Genomic DNA, 21605 nt, shown 5'->3' on the forward strand with positions numbered 1-21605 from the left:
AAAAGTGGAGTGTTTGCCCAGCTGCAGAATTCCAGCCTCAGAACTGAGCCCATGCGGCACTTAATCAGCAAACAGGGCATTATAGACCTTTCCAATTAAAATCCAAATCTACAAATTAACCTACAGGTGACGGCTGGGCCCACATTCGCGCCCTACCCCGCTGGTGTTCCTCAGTTTGGGTTCTGTTCCCGAAGTCATCTGTCCGTCTGACTGGGCCCAAGTGTCTCCCATCGCTTTGTGCATTCTTAGAATGTTGAAAGAACATTCCAAAGTCAGTGTTCTGGACCTCCATTGCTTTCAATTGATTGTTACATCAGCATTAGAATGTTCTGTTTCTAATTATGTTTTTGAACATTCTGACCACATTGTTGGTCTGACATTTTGATCGTGTTTAAAAGGTTATAGATTGAAAGGCCACTGTAGGTTGACGCCTGACTGTTAAACAACAACAAAAGTGATGCTTTTCCCTGTTGTGGAGTGCGTTTTTGTTATTGATTTTATTTTTTATTATTATTTATTTTTCGAGTGGGATGGGTGTTATGATACCCCACTCCCGCCCCCTTCTGTGCGCTTATCTATTGCCATTTTTAATGCCTTTGAAGCGATATAAATAATTGATAGAATAACCACCTCATCGCGCTGACAGGAAGACTGGGAAACCAGAGAGCTGTTTCAGCCGTTGATTGAATCATGGTTTGTACTTTACTTTTACTCATAAATAAATTAAGGCATCTTTGTTTTCCTGACAAACACAATTTTAGCAAGTTCAGCGATCACCAAATTGGACTTGCAAAAATGTGTTTGTGCAAATGATACTTTGTTCCCAGTTATAGAATATTCCGGTTGATTTAAAAAAGAATATAAGGAAGAAGAAGAACATAATAATATATCACAAAAGCCCTGAGAATGTTCTGCCTACACGTTGGCCGATAGCTGAAAATAGCACGTTTAAGGGCAGCACTTTCACAGATATTAATGTTACTGCATTACAGAAAGCAGTGAGCGGGAACAAGGCTCTCAAAGCAGATGTGTTAAAAACAACACATAACGTGTCACTTTTTTTTTAGCACACCTTGTTGAGTTGAAGGATTTTTTCTTAATTTCGCCACCCTCCATTTGTAACACATACATTCTTCTGTTAAAAGCGCAATAGAAATTACAGTTAAAACATTGAAAACATTGACTATTTATAACACAGAAGTAGCACCTTAGTAGCCTGGACTCAAAATGTGTTGAAATGAACACAAAAGTAGCGTTTTGGATATTAGAACATCCTTTCTGAGAGGGTATGTCAATGAAAGATATATAATATAAAATGAAATGTCAACTTGGACATTCATAGTTCCTGTTTAAATGGGACCGCGGTTGTCATGGTCACCCCACATAGTGTGGGATTAGCCCCTGAAAGTGGTAGGCCCTGCTGCTACTGCTGCTGCTTGGCAGCCTGGAGGGCAGCCAGGGAGGGAGGGTTTCATTCCTGAGGATGGTCCCCGTCTCACTGCGAATCACCGCCCCCCCTCTGGAGGCTGCAGCTGAGAGCGCAGACTGCTTAGCAACGCACATTCCGATGGACACGCCGGCTAGCCTGTCAGACAGTCCCTGAGCGTTGTGATGGAACCTCCAAACACAATTCCACACGGACCGCCGGGAGGACCGTCTGACACGTGGGGATGTAAATGGCAGAAAGCCGATGGCAGAAATGGCAGAAAGACGACAGAGCAATATCTCAATATCGCGCGCGGCGGCCGCGTGCCGTTTGGGGTTCCGCGCGTGTTTGCACAGAGTAATGGAAGTGACTGTAGGAGAATACGGGAGAGCGAGGGTTGAGCGGTGCTGACGGCGGAGCGTGCGTTTCCCTCTTCCCCTGAGACGGGCCCAGAGGCTGCCGTCTCTCACAGAGCTCTTCCTTCACGGCCGTCTGTGAAAGCCCTGTAGGACAGATTTTTTAATTCTGTTAGGTCTTCTGTTTCACCAACGGCAGTCTGCGAAGCCCTCTGTGCCCACAGTAAAAAAAACAAATAAATAATAAAAAATGCTAATGCCCTGCTGTAAATCCAGCTGTGCCAGCTTGACAGGCTTGAAAATTGAGCTGGTCAAGCTGGTTGTAAGGTGGTCTCACTGGGTATGAGCTGGTCAACAGCATGGCCAAGCTGATCATAAGCTGGTCTAGCTGAGTATGTATGAGCTGGTCAACCAGGTAGTGCTCGTAGTTTGTGTGAGCTGTTTCAAAACATGGCTTGAGATCTTTTTTTTCCAGCAGGGTGCAAGGAATATTTATAGTCTAAATCCCAAAGGGCCAGTGTTGTGTAAAATTGAGTTTGAAAGCACTTTTAGCATGTGTTGGCCATTGAGCTGTGCTTTGGATTATGATCAAACAGAGGGAGTGACTCACCAGCCAAGATGCACAAAGATCCAGCAACAAACATACAAATCCTGGCCCCGATTCAGTGCAATAACAAAATGTTTCATTGTTGAATCTGAATAATCCTGCTTTAATTTAGACATAATGAGTTCAGCGGTGGCTGGATTTAATAAAAAATGTGAAAAATGTGGAAAAAAAAAAGCATGGAGAAAACGTCCCTCTCCCGCCCGTGTCCTTAACTTTAAACGCAGGTGTTCCTTTCATTCCTGAGAATGGAGAAATCAACAGTTTCACGATAATTTATTGTTTGTTTTATTATTCAGAATAAGAGAATACAAGATGAATAAACTGTTTGACCATAATTATTGTTCATTATATTCTTCAGAGTCAGAGAATACAATTATAAACAGTGTGTGAATAGTTCTAAATCAGCATCATTTTTTTTTACATTTTCGTATTCCAGTTTGGCCGATTGGGGTGGTGACCCAACCAATAGCATTACATTTGTTGTTTTGCTCACGCTTTTATCCAAAGTGAATACAGTTGATTTGACTAAGCAGGGGCCAATCCCCCCCCCTGGACTAATGTGGGGTTGAGGGCCTTGCTCAAGGGCCCCACCGTTGCATGGATGTTTTTGAGGCTACACTGGCGTTTGAAGGACCAACCTTTTGGGTCCCGGCCAACTTAGCCACGATGCTATTGGCTGCCCCCTGCCACTAGGCTACAGCATGTGGCCCAACCCCTCAAGTTAAGTTTATTCTCCTCCACGTATGGAGATGCAGAGAGGAAATGGAGGTAGGGTTCTCTCTCTCTCTCTCTCTCTCTTTTCTTTCCCAGTCTATTACTTTCATTCTTTATCTCCCTCTTTCTCGCTTTCTGTCTCTCTCACCCCTCTCTTTTTCTCTCTTCAGTGTCTCACTCACTCGTTCCCTCTCTCCCCGGTTCCCTCTCTCTCTCTCTCTCACAGCCTCGCTCTATCTATCTCTTATTCCAGCCACAGGCGAGTGAAAAGAGGCATAAATCAGAGCAGGCCGCCCCCCCCCCCCCCCGCCCCCCCCAGCCTCCCGCCCTTTGAGGGATGTTTCCATGTCTGCAGCAGATGTTTTTCGGGGGAAGGCACAGGAACACAGAGCTCGGGATTATGTCCCAAAAAGCGTTCCCGGGATGATGGATGGACGGACGGAGAGAGCTATCTCCCCCGTAGCAGCTGTTGGGAACAGCGGTGCGGAGAGGAGAGAGGCAGGCTCCGCGGCGCTTTGAGCCGGAATGGCCGCCGCGTTCATATTTTAAACATGACGCTGCTGTGAAATCGCGTGTGCGGCCTGCAGGGACCCGCCTCCTCCCTCCGCTGCGCTGCGCGCGCCCGGGTGCTCTGACTCACTCCTCTCTCTCCGTAGTAAAACTTCTGGAGCCTGTGAGGGTGCTTTTTTCGGGGGGTGATGTGATGAATAGGCAATTGTGCGCGTTTGCAATTCAGCAGCAGATTCACACTGTGTTTGAGGACAGGGATATATTTTATACACACACACACATACGCACATTCACGTAGACAGACACACGCACACACAGGCGCACACACACGCGCACACACACACACAAACTCACACAGACACGCGCAATCTCACACACACACATACACACATTCACATAGACACAGGCACACGCACGCAAACACACACACACGCACACACACACACCCACACCCACACTCACTCATCTACATTCACATACAGTGAGCTCCATGCTGTTTGGGACAAAAACATAGCTTTTATTGAAGTATTATTATTATTTTTTTTACATTTTGGTTTGACCATGGAGAAATTATAGCACATACATAGTTCATGGACCATTTCATACACCATGTGGTGTATAGTGCCAAATACGTCTTTGTCTCCCAAGGTTCTACCGAGAATAATTTCCATTCAGACTAATGCTCAAAATTATTAAATATAAGTAATAAGTAATAAAGTGCTACTTATGTAAAAGTAATAACCCAAGACCACATTTTATTTGACACTAAGCATGTGGAGTTGTTTAATGATGGATGGAGAGCCCCAACAACTGCACAGCCCTCTTCTACTGTGATCATGCAACGCAGTTACATTTCACATTGCGTTCATGGGCTCACAGTATTACACTGTATTATGTGGGCATTACAAACGCGCTGTTATTCAAACGCACGCGGTGCGCCTGAGCGAAACGGGGAGGAGAATGAATGTACCCTGCGTGTCGACTCCTGACATGTTGGAGCTCCGCTGACACGCAAACGCACGTCACGCTTTGACGCCTTCGGAAGCGGTGGGGGTTTTTTAAATCGCAAATGTCCGTAATACACGGTATTTTACTCCCAAAAAAAAAACCTCCCGAAACTCCTGTCGTGCAGCCTATCGACGTGCTGAGCCTGTCAGATTCTGGAATATTCTGTGAGAACGCTGTGCCAGCTCCCGCCATTTTGCCTCATGTCCGACGATAGCCTCATCAGGTCATATGGTGGAATATTACATCGCGTTGTTTGCGTCATTCGACAGTACATAAGATGCCTGTCTTGATGCGTTATGAAGCATAGAGCACGGAGAATAAATACATGTAGAAATGTGCAATGTGTACAATGGAGGCATTGGCTAAACAGGTGTGTTTTGTTTGTGTGTTTTGTGTTTTCTCTGCTCCGGGATACGTATATATAATTCATACGCTTACAGCGCCTTAATATAGTTTTGGGTGCCGGGTACGGACCCCTTGACATTAAGTAAAGGTGACGGTGGCTGCGGAATCTCCGGCTCTGTAGAAATTCCGAGCTGGTTCCCAGTCTCGGCGTTCCGGGGGGGGGACGGTTGGGGGGGGGGGGGAAGAAGACACCCCGTCTCCACCTGTAAAGGTCACAGCCTGCATGGATGCACCCGACTCCGGGAACGCCGCGGAGTCGCGGATCCGGGCATGCCCGCCGGATAACCCTCCGTCTCCGTGTCATTAACATCGGAGGCTCTGGAGCTTGAAAGGTTTCCAATCCGCTGCCTTTTCTGGGCCGTGTTCAGAGGGGACCGGGCCGAGGCAGAGGCCGTCGCTGTCCTGATCTGTGATACCAGATGGAGCCATCTGTGGTCCGGAGGGGAGGGGGGTTTGGGGGTTTGGGGGTTTGAGGGGGGGGGGCTAAAAAGACCGTAGGAGCTTGACCATCTGGTTTATTTATAACATCTGTGACTAATTTGCCGCACTGGACATTTTGCTTATATGTTATTTTTGAAATTTGCAGTGATTTCCATTGTGCTTTGTGCAATGGTGTGACCATTTCTTAAGAGCCCTGCTCTGGCTGTGTAATCATGTGTGCTTTGTTGCGGTTGGAGTGAAAACCTACGGGATGGTAGATCTCCAGGAACAGGGTTGGGCAGCCCTGCTCTAGCTGTTGAATGTGGTGCGCTTTGTTGCGGTTGGAGTGAAAACCTACGGGATGGTAGATCTCCAGGAACAGGGTTGGGCAGCCCTGCTCTAGCTGTTGAATGTGGTGCGCTTTGTTGCGGTTGGAGTGAAAACCTACGGGATGGTAGATCTCCAGGAACAGGGTTGGGCAGCCCTGCTCTAGCTGTTGAATGTGGTGCGCTTTGTTAGGGTTGGAGTGAAAACCTGCAGGATGGTAGATCTCCCGGAACAGGTTTGGGCAACCCTGCTCTAGCTGTTGAATGTGGTGTGCTTTGTTAGGGTTGGAGTGAAAACCTGCAGGATGGTAGATCTCCCGGAACAGGTTTGGGCAGCCCTGCTCTAGCTGTTGAATGCTGTGTGATTTGTTAGGGTTGGAGTGATAACAGGATGGTAGATCTCCAGCTATTGGGTCGGCATGTTCTACATGCTGCTCTTCCTAAGCAGTATGTTTTCACCCTGTCGCCGTCCTGCTTGTTCCAGGGACAGTGCAGTTTTAGATTTTGGGTGGGGACATGTCCCCACCAGTGTATATCAACTCTTAAATTGTCCCCATCAATGTTTCTTTCAGAATAGGTGTTTCAGATTTTATATAGCAAATGTGGATCACGTTTCCCCTCAAAATAAGACTGCTTTAAACTATCATACATTTTTAGAAAAATATATTTGTATATACCCTTTTTAGGAAGTACTGTTATTTCAATATACACCACTTTATTAGGTAGATATGTACACCAGCTTGTCAATGCAAATATTTAATCAGCCAATTATGTGGCAGCAACTAAATAAAGGCATGCAGACATGGTCAAGAGGTTCAGCTGTTTTTAAGAACAAAATGTGATCTAAGTGACTTTAACCGTGGAATGAATTTTGGTGCCAGACAGGGTGGTTTGAGTATCTCAGAAATTGCCGATCTCCTGGGATTTCACGCACCACAGTCTGTAGAGTTTTCAAAGAGTGGTGCGACACACAACCCATCAAACCTCTAAGTGGATAGGCTACAGCAGCAGAAGAAATCATAACGAAAAAAAAATTCAGTCTTATAAATACCTAATAAAGTGCTCACTGAGTTTATATTTTACTTCTTACCAATGCCCCAAGCTACCCTTGCAATCATTACCATGAATGAGACTTATTTAGATCAGTGAGAACATTTCTTCAATGGGTGAAATATTTAATAGGTCACGACAAATGTTTGGACACAGACTGGCTCACTTCAAAGGGGCTGGTTCTGTTCTGAAAGTGCCTGATCAAGACCAGAATGTGTTGCCATGGTAATCAGACAGCCCAGTTTATTTATTTTATTTTATTTTTTTCTATTCCTGGTCTTCTGAAAGTGAAATATATTTGTTTTATTCCTCTGCAATATTTACGAAAGTTAGCAGGCTAACTCCTGCCTTGTGAAGCTGCCTGCTGGTAATTTTGTAACAGTCACTCTGCTTATTTTCCGTCATCGCGTGAATTAATTTGCTAGCGTAGCATTGATCTCCCAAACACGTTTACGAGCATAGCATTTACATTTACACATTTTAGTCATTTGGCAGACGCTTTTAATCCAAAGCGACTTACAAGTGCATAGGTTCTACCACAAGTCAAAGCATCACATCCAGAACAAGAAAAATACACCTGGACTGCTGTTCTAAACATATAGTCGTCATTATAAGTGCAATTTTTTTTTTTTTTTTTTTTTTTTTTTTTTTTGGGGGGGGGGTTAGACAGGGATAGGGGTATCAGAAGGGGGGGGCGGGGTAAATCAGGAGGGGGGACTAAGGTAGAGTTTGAAGAGGTGTGTTTTGAGTCTGCGTCGAAATAGGGGGAGGGATTCTGCTGTCCTGACAGTGGTAGGCAAGTCATTCCACCACTGCGGAACCAGAACGGAAAACAGGCGTGAACGTGCAGCTCGACAGCCAGGTGCCCGTAGAGAGGGAACCGTAAGGCGACCAGAGCTGGCAGACCGGAGTGGTCTAGCTGGGGAGTAGGGAGTGATCAGGGATTGTATGTAATGTGGGGCAGTCCCCTTAGCAGCCTGAAATGCCAACACTAGGGCCTTGAATCGGATGCGTGCGGCAATAGGAAGCCAGTGGAGGCCAATGAGAAGCGGGGTGACATGAGCCGACCTGGGCTGACTGGTGATCAAGCGGGCTGCAGCATTCTGGACCAGCTGGAGGGGCTTGATGGCGCACGCTGGGAGACCGGCTAGGAGGGAGTTGCAGTAATCCAGGCGGGAAATGACGAGCGCCTGGACTAGGCATTCGTTCCCAAAAAACATATACTACCATACACGTTTACTAGAATAGCACTAGTCTCCTAAACACGTTTATGAGCAAAGCATTTGTCTCCCAAAAACTTATACTACCATACACATTTACTAGCATAGCTCTAGTCTTCTAAACATGTTTACTAGCAAAGCATTGGTCTCCCTAAAACATAGACGACCATACACATTTATTTGCATAACACTAGTCTCCTAAACACGTTTACTAGCAAAGCATTGGTCTCCCTAAATCATATACTACTATACACATTTACTAGCATAGCACTCGTCTCCTAAACATGTTTACTCGCATAGCACTAGTCTCCTAAACACGTGTACTAGCAAAGCACTGGTCTGAATCTCACAAGGCCTACAGGCCCGACATTTACTCAAGGGTGGATGGAAGGGTGGGAGGGTGGGGCTTGGCGGTTCTGGGGAGGAGGGTGTTCTTGACTTGGCCGTGAGCTTCAGGACTAAAAGGGCGGTTGCACGTCTCGTTCAACGTGCCGAGGCTGTTGATGGGAGAGGAGAAAGGGCCCTTTTCAGTGCCATTTGCAAAGAGGTGAATTCCAGCCTTTCAGTGCCGGTGTGGCCTTCACAGAAGTACAAACACTTTAATGGATCCTGAGATAAAATGGAGAAACCTCACATAAGTAGTTAAATCGTTTAGCCTGTGCATTCCCTTTTCATGTCCTTCAACTTTAGGTGCCTAGCAACTGTGTAAAAAATTGTGTCCCACAAATTAAAAGAAGCAGAATTTAATTCTTGCTCGAAACCACATCATATCCTGTCGAGTTTCATAGTGTTTTTGAGGTAAAATATAATTTATATGGTGTGCATGTGTATATGTTTGTATGTAATGTATATGCATACACACATGCACACACGCACCCACACACCGACACGCACACACATACACTCGCGCGCACACACACACACACACACACACACACACACACACACACACACACACCAACACACCGACACACACACACACTCTGTTCTGTGCTGGACACACACACACACACACACACTCACTCTGTTCTGTGCTGGACACACACACACTCACACACACACACACACACACACACACTCTGTTCTGTGCTGGACACACACACACACACACACACACACACACACAGACACACACTCTGTTCTGTGCTGGACACGCGCACACACACACGCACACACACACACACACACTCTGTTCTGTGCTGGACACACACACACACCTACACACACACACACCCACACACACACTCTGTTCTGTGCTGGACACACACACCTACACACACACACACTCTGTTCTGTGCTGGACACACACACACACACACACACACACATACACACACTGTTCTGTGCTGTGCTGTGCTGTGCTGTGCTGGACACAGTCGCATAATCTCCTGCCCGCCCTGCGTTGGACAGTCCCTCAGGGCCGCCCACACACCGGCGCGTCGGCTTTCGCCCGTTCCTGACGCCATTTGGCGACGGACCTCGCTGCTGGAGGTCCACAGGGCGTGAAGCGGGGCGCGCTCCCATTCGGGACGCTAACCCCCCCCCCCCCCCCTCTCCACCCTCTGGTCTGTCCCTCGTCCTCGTAAAAACCCCACCCTGCCTCGCCATCGCTCCCTCCGTCCCTCTCCTCCACCCTGCTCTCTCCCAAACTACCGCTCAATCATATTTTATTTAATATTACACTCTTAACAAAATAACTGTCACCCGACGCTTCTGGAAGCCCGTTAAATGTGAGTTATGTCGAGGATAAAACAACACGGCTGAGACGTGCGGAGAAAGTGGGGGACACGGGTAATGACCCAGATTGATGGCAGTCGAAACCGTCGGATGGGTTCTGACAGAGACGCTTTTTCCGGGAAAAATCTTTCAGGTATAAACATCTGTCAGTCACACGCGTGCGAGAACTTCCTCGGCCGATGGCGAACAGCAGCCGCAAACCATAATAAAATACCGCAAATAACCCAGGGGAGAAAAAAAAAAGAAAAAAAGACTTACCAGTGAGCAAACCACAATTATTGTGCTGAATTAAGCTGGTTTGTGTGTATATTTTGGTGTGTATTTTTAGTAAGCTACTCTGAAGTTCAGCAGAACTGGAGCTGGTTCTGTACTCTGCTGAGTGGAGCCAATCGGCCGTTTTGGCTCAGGTGCAGGTCTTTCTGCACTGCATTCTGGGTACAAGTCTGGCTTATTAAAAGTTGCCTGATAATGGTCCGATGACAAACCTGGGAGTTAAGATCTTAAAATGTTATACTGTCATTTTATATTGTCATTTTGTTTTATACATCAGCTTTTAAATTTTGAGAACTTCCATTTACAGAACAATCTGTCATGTATTTCTTTCTCTGGTGGTTGACAGCTGACTGCACATAATAGCCAGTGCTAATTTAGTTTCACCGTGCTGCTGTACACTGCTAGCAGTGCTATGCCCAGTTAAAACGAAAAAATAATAAAAGTGTTACTTTTCACAAGGAGCAGTATGGCTTCATCCATTCATTCATTTATTATCCTAACCTGCTTATCCTGAACAGGGTCGCAGCGGGGCTGGAGCCTAGCATATATTGGGCGAAATGCAGGAATTACACCCTGGACAGATCGCCAGTCCATCGCAGGGCACACACACACACACACACCATTCACTTACACACTCATACCTACGGGCAATTTTAGACTCTCCAATCAGCCTAACATGCATGTCTTTGGGCTGTGGGAGGAAACCCACGCAAACACGGGGAGAACATGCAAACTCCACACAGAGAGGCCCCGGCCGATGGGGATTCGAACCCAGGACCTCCTTGCTGTGAGGCGGCAGTGCTACCCGCTGCACCATCCGCACCGCCCGCAGTATGGCTTGTCCTGCTAAATTGGAAAGTGAGTCTGGGTATAATCTATTATCAGTTATTAAGAGCTGAAAAAGACCAATAAATTGGTCCAAGGCAATAGTCTGTGAAGGAAGATGGGGCTTTCTTGGTGAGCGGTTAACTTTGCTCATTTCTCTGAAGTAAAGTAGATGTGTAATTGGATGTTAGATTGTGATGTCATTCTGCAGTGGACCTGTGGAGAATGAACATAAAGAAGTCTGGGTAACACAAAGTGGTCAGCCAATTACTGATGGCTGGAGTCCGCTGCTTTCACACCGCTGTTGTGATCTTTCTTAATTCTTATTTTCTGCGCGCACCAAGCTGAGTATCCTTTCAAATGCGATGAGATTAAATTCCGCCAGTGTGTTTTTCTGCCGAATGATGATTGTAGGGAGCAGGCTCTGTTCTTTGGGTAATTCGGGTCTGCATTTTTGTTTTTACTTTGCGATTTATTCAAGCAATTTTGTCAGCACCTGGCACATACCCTTATACAACTGCATTGGCTTTAGACAAAATATTCTGAGTGGTAACAGTCCCTTTACATGCTTCATGTGAGCAATATCCACAAATGTCTAAGTATTTGAAGTAATAATTATTTTGGTTAACTCAGCAACTGGATTATTTCTTTGTTTTGGCCTGGAAGTTGGTTCGTTATTTTGCATTTAGAACTTCAATTGCCTGTCTGTTTCTTTCAGATTCAGCAGTCTCCTTTCTGCTTATTATTTCTGCTTTTTATTAAATGCATTTATAATGTTCCTACTCGAAGTACTGGCTGCTGGTCATGTCCTTAAAGGCTGTAAAGTAACATTACAGCGCTGTGCAAAGCCAGAGCAGTACACCTCTTCTCTCTGACCTTTTCCAGTGTCTGTAGAACCATCCTACTCAACACTGAGAAATACACGTGGCCTGACGGAAGCCAGTTAACTGGAAAAAAAGGGACTGTTAAATTTGGTCTGAAGAGGTTGGATTATCTCTGGCTTCAGCGAGTAGGATTTATGTCATCTGAGGACACGGGAGTAGCTCTGTGGTCTGAAGAGGAGTGAGTAGGTCTGAGTTATGAAGAGGTGTGAGTAGGTCTGTGTTATGAAGATGAGTGAGTAGGTTTGTGGTCTGAAGAGTTGTGAGTAGGTTAGTGGTCTGAAGAGCTGTAAGTAGGTTTGTGCTATGAAGAGGAGTGAGTAGGTTTGTGTTATGAAGATGTGCACGTAGTTTGTGTGAAGAGGTGTACGTTGGTTTGTGGTCTGCAGAGTTGTGAGTAGGTTTGTGGTCTGAAGAGGTGTGAGTAGCTCTGTGGTCTGTAGAGAGCAGTAGTGTAGTAGTAGTGCTGGGAAATGAGGCCTTCTTTCCTCCCATTGTGCTGAACTGACCGCACTGTTGAACTTACCTGCCTTTTCATCTCTCTGAGTGTTAGCCCCCCGACTCCCCCGTCCTTCTGCTCGGCTCCTCAATATTGCATCAGGAATCAAATATTTATGCATGAAAAAGCTCCAGCTTCCAGAACCTTCCACCGCACCTCCTCTGGTTTTTCGGTGAGCCAGCTGGGCGCGGTCTGACTCCATCCTTTCCGTCCGGTCACTCATCATTGTCCTTGGCTGTGCCGCGTTTGATTAACCTGGCCTGACCCCACTGCGGCAAGCTGGGAGAAGCTGAGCCAGGTACATCTGCCCTTCAGAATCAATTATTTCGGGGTTTCCGTGAAAGGACGGTCCCTTACGCTGTTTTCCTCCACACTTCTTTGGCTGCTCCCGGTCTCATAATTAAAATGCTGGTTCTTAATTAAGTTTGCAGGGTTGCAAATATATTAAAGAGTTTGTCCTCCAATTAGTTTTTTCCTCCAGTATATCCCCGCAAAGTTTCAAACAGATTTTTAAAACAGTTTTTGACAATTTCTTTTTTATTTATTTTGCAGAATTTTGAATCTTATCTGATTCCTGTAGCTTTTGCTTTTACTTCGTACGATTATTAATGATGACTACCCACCTCTTCACGTACAGTTTGTAGAGTAGGTGATTGAGTGATTGGGTCAGGTGCTGGTGGCTCTGGACTCGCTCTGCCCTGACGCAGGACGGAGACAGGGTCCGGATCCTGAGTAACGAGGCCGAAAGCGTCTTTGAGATAACGTTTGCACATTACGAATTCCTCCTTGAGATCCAGAACAAACTGGCCCGAAAGCCGCCTCGGATGCGGCGACAGAAATGTGCGGACACGGTGTAGCGTGTGAAAAATGGCCCCGTCAGCTCTGCGGAATGTGTCACCTGTGAGATAACGCGGGCGACAGCGTCGCGATAACGAGGCGTGTCCCGGTCCTTTACCTGCGGCTGAGCAACAGGGCCCTGTGAAAGAGCGCTCTCACATCGCACGCACGCTCTCCCTCCAAGCCTCTTATCACACACCTCAGATGTCTCAGGATATCAGTCCAACCCCCTTTTCTTTTTTTTCTTTTTTTTCGTTTTTGGCACGGTCAGGCTGTGGGGAGAACTGATAAAACCGGAACGCGCTCATTCGTTTACGCCCCGGTTTCGTTCGCGACGAAAAGATACGGCAGTATTGAAAGTGGATATGCTTGCGCGCTTCATTTTCAAAATACATTTTTTCTCATTATCTCTATTTCCCACCAAATACATGTTTATGTATGTACTTTTATCGGGATCTCTTCCTCCCCACTGATGCTCAATAAGCCTGCTTCTCAATCATTTTTCTCGTCGTGAGAAAATCTAAATCCATTTGGACGAGCTGAACTGCTGGGAGAAAAGGCCTTTTTTATTTATCGGGCCTTACTGGTCTGACATTTATTTTTTTACCTGCAAAAACAAATTGCAATAGACACAATGGCCACACAAATAGAAAAGTATCAAAATAACCACACTCACTCACTCATGCACACACACACACACACACACAGACACCCACACACACACTCTCTCTCTCTCCTGCTCACACACAGTGAACCGAAATAGAACGTAAGCTGGATGAAAATGTGTCGTTCCTGTGATAACGCAATGTACCCTGACGTTGCCACCCCCCAACCCCAACACAAGGTTTGGCTGTGATCCCAATGAGACGCCTCAGTTTTGGCCTAATTGTTTAACAGTGTGTAATGTTATTGCGGAATATGCCGACAGTCACTCGACACTTAATTATTTAACTACAATGTAATTACAGTGACAAAAAAAACTGCCTGCTTAATCTAAAGTTTGACCCACTTGTATGACTGTAGGAAAACTGAACGTCAGATCGTTGTGATGGTAATCTCGCGTGGTTGATTTCATGACCTGGGGGGGTCTTTCTCACGGATCGATGTGGACTGTCGTGTACCTGGGCACCAGCAGGTTACCTGTACGCCGTGTGGATGGTGAGAAAGCCTCTTTGATTGCGTGTGTTGGGTGGAGATATGTCTTCATACTGTTTACGAGCCGTTTGTCAGGTAGTCGCATGATAAATGGTGCACTAGACCAGGAGAATCAAACTCCAGTCCCGAAGGGCTGCAGTGTCTGCAGGTATCTGTGGTTTCCTTTCCAGCCAATTAAGGCCTTGAGAACAAGATCTATGGATTGTTTAGCCAATCAACATCTTAAATGAATCACTCTTCAGCCAGTCGGCATCTAAAATGAGGCCCTGGTCCTGAAAGAGGTTGACGCAGACACTGTGGCCCTCCAGGCCATTGCTTTAGACAGTCAGTGATAATTTCATTATTCGTTTTTAATACTTCCGGTGATTCAGTGTTATTGTTTTTTTGCTTTTGTGTGTTTGTAGATTTTGCTCATTATTATCTACTGTACAGATTAATTGATCTCTTTCTGCTTTGGAGATATCTAGAAATGTATTTCCTGCCAATGAAGCGACTTGAAGTTGAATTCGTGAAACGGCGTTCTTCACGACGGCATGTCACTGGAAAACGCGGGTTTGTCTGTCGTGGTGTGGCTGTCGTGGTGCGTACTGTCGTGGTGCGGCTGTCGTGGTGTGGTTGTCGTGGTGTGGCTGTCGTGGTGCGTACTGTCGTGGTGCGGCTGTCGTGGTGCGGCTGTCGTGGTGTGGTTGTCGTGGTGCGGCTGTCGTGGTGCGGTTGTCGTGGTGCGGTTGTGGTGGTGCGTGCTGTTGTGGTGTGGTTGTCGTGGTGTGGCTGTCGTGGTGCGTACTGTAGTGGTGCGTGCTGTGGTGGTGTGGTTGTCGTGGTGTGGCTGTGGTGGTGTGGCTGTCGTGGTGCGGTTGTCGTGGTGCGGTTGTGGTGGTGTGGCTGTCGTGGTGCGGTTGTCGTGGTGCGTACTGTCGTGGTGTGGCTGTCGTGGTGCGTACTGTCGTGGTGTGGCTGTCGTGGTGCGTACTGTCGTGGTGTGGTTGTCGTGGTGCGGCTGTCGTGGTGCGGTTGTCGTGGTGCGGTTGTGGTGGTGCGTGCTGTGGTGGTGTGGCTGTCGTGGTGCGTGCTGTGGTGGTGCGGTTGTGGTGGTGTGGCTGTCGTGGTGTGGCTGTCGTGGTGCGGTTGTGGTGGTGCGTGCTGTGGTGGTGCGGTTGTGGTGGTGCGTGCTGTCGTGGTGCGGTTGTCGTGGTGCGTACTGTCGTGGTGTGGCTGTCGTGGTGCGTACTGTCGTGGTGTGGCTGTCGTGGTGCGTACTGTCGTGGTGTGGTTGTCGTGGTGCGGCTGTCGTGGTGCGGTTGTCGTGGTGTGGTTGTCGTGGTGCGGCTGTCGTGGTGTGGCTGTCGTGGTGCGTGCTGTGGTGGTGCGGCTGTCGTGCGGGTGTCGTGGTGTGGCTGTCGTGCGCGTGCCGGGCGGATCGGTTGCCGAAGTCTTCCCCGTTCCCGTCTCGCCGCGCCGAGTTTCCCCCCGAGGGGAGCGCTCACGGGGACACGGCAGGGCTGCAGTCGCACCCGGGTCTGGGCTCAGAGATTAATAACCAGCTGGATTGATTCTGGGTCACCACGCAGACTGTCATTTTCTGATCCTCTGCCGGGCAGCCGTCCCATATTGATTACAGAAAAGTGAACAATCAACTCAAGATGGAGCGTTAACCCGACCTTACGAACGGTCGACAGCTGAAACAAGGAAAAGGCTGTGGCGATTTTCATCAACGCTTTGGTGTCCTTAGTGGGCACCCGTCTGGGGTTTGAGGATGAAGTTTTAAACCCCAGACGGGTGGCATAAGGACACAAAGCGTTGATGAAAATCGACGCCTTTTCCTTGTTTCCAGATGTCGACGTTCGTAAGGTCGGGTTAACGCTCCATTTGTTGTGTGGAATTCTATAATATTGGGGTGAATCAGTGATAGTGGTGTTAGTGGAGCTTGATCCTGAAGGAGCTGGGCTTATATCCGATAGTGTAGGAAGGTGGGGGGCGGGGGGGGTGGGGGGGTGGGGGGTGGGGGGTGGGGGGTGGATCTGTCCTCTACAGAGTGCCCTCTGTGCCAGTACTACCCGTCCCCACAAGGGGGAGCTCTAAATGGTAAAATGGTAAATGGTTGGCATTTATATAGCGCCTTTATCCAAAGCGCTGTACAATTGATGCTTCTCATTCACCCATTCATACACACACAGCGATTGGCTGCCATGCAAGGCGCCGACCAGCTCGTCAGGAGCATTTGGGGGTTAGGTGTCTTGCTCAGGGACACTTGGACACAGCCCGGGCGGGGGATCGATCCGGCAACACTCCGACTGCCAGACGACTGCTCTTACTGCCTGAGCCAATGTCGCCCCAAAGCTCTGGTCCCTAAACAGCCACGAGTTGGGGGATCATTCTAATTGGCTAATTCTCACTCTTTTCCTCTTGACCCTTCCTCATTCCTTAGCTGCCCTCAATGGAGGAAGCCAGGCAAGGATTCGAGGAAAGGACATAAGGGTGGAGGAATCGAGGGGACATGCATGAGGCAAATGGAACGTCCTTGTTCAAGTCAGGCTTCGGTTTAAAGCCAGCTCAATTACAGACTTGGCAGTTGGGGAGATGTGGATCCACAAGTCAATCGTTTACTTTGAAAGTAACGCGTTCAGAAAAGAAGATACTTCCACGAGTCTTGTGTATCCTCGCTGAAGCATCCTCCAGGAGCCTCCTTGCTCCTCACTGCTCCATGGAGCATTAAACAGACTGGGGCGTAGTTAAAGATGGCGGACCTCGATTGATGTCTTGGTCAGTTGAGGACTGAGGAGGCAGGGACAGATAAGATAAGTGACTGGAATGAGCCCGGCGCTCTGATGGTGTCGCAGGTCCAGGTCACTGAGTGACCCTGAGAACTGGATCCCAAACCGGGGGCGGGACACCTCCGGTGTGTTATGGGGTTGAGGTCGGTCCCAGTATCAAAGTCCAGAAAAAGCAAACCTCCTGTAGTTTCATGCTGTGTATGCGCAGTTCCTTTTTCACATATCATTATTATAAGGGGTGGATGAACAAAAAAACAAAAAAAATTGGATTCCTCATTATTTGCCTCTTGGTCTGTGAAATGTTGGAAGCAGTGATTTGGGACGATTTGGCGCAGGTTAGAAATCTGCAGCCTGCCTCTGATTGGTGGTGTGAGCGTCACATGTTGTGGATGCGCTTGTTGCCGCGGAGACCGTTGATTGCGTCTCGCACGGCTTTGTCAGTGCGCTCCGTCTCTGAAATAAGCGTCAGGAGTTTCGCCCGTGGAATCACTACGATAGTGCGAGGGTGGTTCGAAGGCGGCTGTAGCAACGAACTTTGGCGAGAGATAGGATTTCAGTTCCTTCAAGTTTATTTAAAAAAAGATGTGCAGGCAATCCCCCCAAAAAAAATAGTGCAGAATATACATAATGGATTCGGACAAAGACTGCACACTCATCGACAAAAAAAACAAAAACAAACAATAAATTAGGCAATGGAGGCTACACTGTGGAAGCCTATTAGCTACACCATTGGCAAGCTTTTGGCAATTAAAATCTCAGTGCCACGTTGTTTTGGCCTAATTCACGAAGCCGCTCTATCTACGTTTCCACTTCACACAATTTTTCTCCTTAAATAGCTTCACGGGCATAATTTTGGTCAATAAAAAAATCTTTCAACTTGTGTTTCACTGGCGTAGCTTTTCACTGAGGAAGAAGAACAATGGTCTTTGGGCTAAATGGCTGACTTGTTAGCGTTCTCTCATTGCTGTTCAAAGTCTGCAGAAAACCCCTGGCCATGTATGTATTTACAACGGTAATGAAACTTGACCTGGACTACAGGTCGATTATACGGTTTTGATCAACGCCCGCTGTCCCACCAGAATCGAGTATTCACCCGGACCATGGTATAAACCAATGTCATGAGCATATTCCTCCTCCCCTTCATATTTGCAAAATGGTTTCTTCCACACACACCCATAAAAGCACACACTTACTTTGAAACCAACAAAAACAGGCTGTTTGTTTGGTAACTGTCTTAAGTTACTTTTTTAAATGCTGTAAAAAAATGTAATATTATTCACAGTCAGTTGCTCCAGCATTAGTTAAATTGCAAGCTATAGTATATGTACAAATGATTCCCGAGTCATGCCATGCACTGGATTTCACAATATCTACAAATTTATACAAATTTATACTCACAAAAATATCTTATTTCAAATTTGTGTCTTATTTACACTTCATTTAGCGCTAAGACTAAATTTACCCATCACCATTGCCTCACAGCAATGTTGCGACACGACTCACAAAATAATGGCCAGTACATTGTATTCACGTATTTCCCTGCTTGTGTTCATTATATTGCTGATGTTAAATTACAAGCATTTAAACGTAGCCTACGGTACTTTAACTAAACAAGTTTATTTTAAAATGCATTTAGCTATGTGTATTCTATGTCGGAACGTAATGTTTGAATGTACATACCCACGGTTTAATGGGTGACAGATCCTGAATTTATGTTTCACAGAAGCCTGGTTTCTAAATCTGCAGTGAGGCCCAGAATATGCCCTGTGCCCCTGTATTTACACCCCACCCTTCCCCATTTTAAACCGGCCCAAACATCAGCCGGCCTCTTATTATATGTGGGAACCTACTGCAGTTCTCCATGAATTTCTGTGCGCTTGACCATAAAGATATTTGACACGGAGCCAGTATCTATTTTGTGTCCAGCAGACATTATCCACTTCACAATTGTTTTAAGGTGTTGCTATTGGGACGGAGGTATTGATCCAGGGGTTATCACGCAGACATTTCACCCTGCAGATCTTCTGAAAGTGTCAGTGTGTCCACTCCTGAGGTGCATACTAAACGCGCTTCATGTTCTCTACGTCTCTATCTCACCATCTCGGTTTATTGTAATGGATCCAAATGTGCGTACGTTCCCCACGCTGCCTGTGTACGGATATTTTCTCAATACCTTCCTTTAGGGATGGAGAAAGAGTGTCTAATGTGTCTCTTGCAAGATGCACATGAGGGATGGATTCAAAATTAATTCATTTCAAAGAATGAAAAAAAAAAAAAAGGCTTTGAATTGAGAAAATAATTAAAAGAAATCACACAGTAGAATGAATTCAGTGTGGGCTGCATGAAAATTATTCAAATTCTGTCTGATGATTTTTGAAAGTATGCATATCGTGCCATCTCTCAGCTTTGACTCGCATTAAATGGGAGTGGTGTTTTCTCCTGAATGCAACCTGTAAACTTAATTGTGTTGATCTCTGAGGCTGATGAGCTGTCCTGGTGGAGAGGAGCACGTCTGATTTGAGTGAGAAGTTCTCTCCGCGAAACACTTCATACTCACGTCCTCCTCGCAGTCCTGGCGCCACTGAGCTGACGTCATCCCGTAGGCGTGAACGACACCATGTGACCGGGTTGCTGATGCTAAATGGTAAATGGCTGGCATTTATATGGCGCCTTTATCCAAAGCGCTGTACAATTGATGCTTCTCATTCACCCATTCACACACACAAACACACACACACTCACACACCAACTGCGATTGGCTGCCATGCAAGGCACCGACCAGCTGATGATGTGAAAGATGCTCAAATCTACACTGAGGACTGCATACCACACTGATGTGACCAGGCTGCTGATTACATTACATTACATTAATGGCATTTGGCAGACACTCTTATCCAGAGCGACGTACAGTTGATTAGACTAAGCAGGAGACAATCCTCCCCTGGAGCAATGCAGGGTTAAGAGCTTCCTGGGGTTCCCAGTCATGTACCTTAACCACTACGCTCCAGGCTGATGATGTGAAAGAGTAGTTCATATGGTGAAATCTTCACTGAGGACTGCACACCACACAGATGTGTTTCCCAGCCATCATGGGGCTGGGGAGCTGGCTGTTTTGAGATCTCTTGTGTGGGTGGGTTGATGTCGTGCGTGTAGCTAGGAAGCTCGAGAGCAGGTTTGTCAAAAGGATTTTTCGTCAGTAGAAGACAAACCCCCTCCCCATTTGCTGATGTCATCGCCTATTGTCAATTTTTGAAGGTGCACATTGGCCAAAGCATGGAGTGGGCTTCCGGCCTGGGCCAAACCCCAGTGTGCTACGCTGGCAGCTAAATTCACTTTAATCGTTAGTTAAATACCGTTGCTGTCGGTCATCGATTGTGTACGACTGGAGAGAGCAGTGGGTTAGCAGTTGAACATATTCCTCCTCTTTGCTCACGCAACGTATTTTCGTGCCTCCCCTAACGTTAGTCTGACTAATGAGTCAATGATTACCGACCCGACGATGTTTAAAGATTCCCTCGTTTTCGCTGGGGCTGTTTTTGCTCTACTTGGCGAGCTCGGTTGTGAAGCTGTGAAAGCATTTAGCCAAAAAAAAATCCACACTAAATTTAGCCCTTAATGTAGCACACGTCACTTGTTTATATCGGTTATTCTGGGCTAAAAACCACATCCGTGCAGCATGCCAGTCTCCTAGGCTGTGCGATGGAGTAGTGCTCCCATTCGCCACCTGGTGGTGGTTGTGTGGAGCAACACTTAGTTATGCTGCACAGACACTAAATTTAGCCCTTAATGGAGCACATGTCACTTGTTTATATCTGTTATTCTGGGCTAAAAACCACGTTTGTGCAGCATGCCAATCTCCTACAAGGCTGTGCGATGGAGTAGTGCTCCCATTCGCCACCTGGTGGTGGTTGTGTGCAACAACACATAGTTACTGTTGGGTGGGGAAAGAAAATGCTAATTTGCCTCTGTCCGGAAGACGTGGCCAAATGAGACCAAACACCACCGTAAGTAAAGAATAAGAGGGAATAATATCCATTAAAGAGGGGAAAAGAGCAGATGAGAAGGCACAGGGGCTTTTCTCTCGCAGGTGCCACACACAGGTGAGCCGTCCCTCTCGAGTGGATGTCGGACGGTGGTTTCCGTAACGTTTGATAACGTGTTTTCCAGGTCAGCTGGAAAAGCGGAAACCGTTGTGGGAAAATGTCCTGCGGCAGTTGGATCTGCCGGAGACGGAATAACTCAGCACTGAATTTGCATTATCCAGGCTTTCGAGTTTGCTCTGAATTCCCTGCAGCTTTCCTCGGCTCTGGTTTTTGTAGTTGGTTAATAGCCCTGCAAAACTGGTGCAAGCGTTTCCCGAATTAATCATGAAGTGTTACGAACCTCGTTTTCACAGACTCTGTCTTGTTTGCACACACATTGCAAAAACCCGTATGGATACAGTAGACTCCAACGCATACACAGACACACACACACACACGCACACACGCATCAATGACAAAGGAACATTGCACCAAAAACTGCACGTGCAGAAACTCAGTAAAGAGGTCATTTGAGTCCAGGCTGGATATATGGTGCTCTA

General features: G+C 46.9%; 1 protein-coding gene across 1 annotated transcript; it reads right to left on the reverse strand.

Annotated features, from left to right (window-relative positions):
• Positions 1-14772: 14772 nt before the first annotated feature.
• On the reverse strand, positions 14773-19619 carry LOC133111877 (histidine-rich glycoprotein-like). The gene is made up of 2 exons (XM_061222510.1): positions 19577-19619; positions 14773-15731 (listed from the first exon to the last, which is right to left on the reverse strand). The coding sequence occupies exons 1-2, from the start codon at positions 19617-19619 to the stop codon at positions 14773-14775; spliced, it is 1002 nt and encodes a 333-aa protein (XP_061078494.1).
• Positions 19620-21605: the final 1986 nt, after the last annotated feature.

This window comes from Conger conger, chromosome 15, assembly GCF_963514075.1.
Source record: "Conger conger chromosome 15, fConCon1.1, whole genome shotgun sequence".
NCBI classification, from domain to species: Eukaryota; Metazoa; Chordata; class Actinopteri; order Anguilliformes; family Congridae; genus Conger; species Conger conger.

Bases quoted from the DNA above. Each gene is read 5' to 3' on its own strand.
- LOC133111877 (XM_061222510.1), bottom strand. From the start codon at position 19,619: ATGACGTCAGCTCAGTGGCGCCAGGACTGCGAGGAGGACGTGA. The intron at 15,732-19,576 runs GTATGAAGTGTT...TGTCCCCGTGAG, and splicing joins GGACTGCGAGGAGGACGTGA to CGCTCCCCTCGGGGGGAAAC.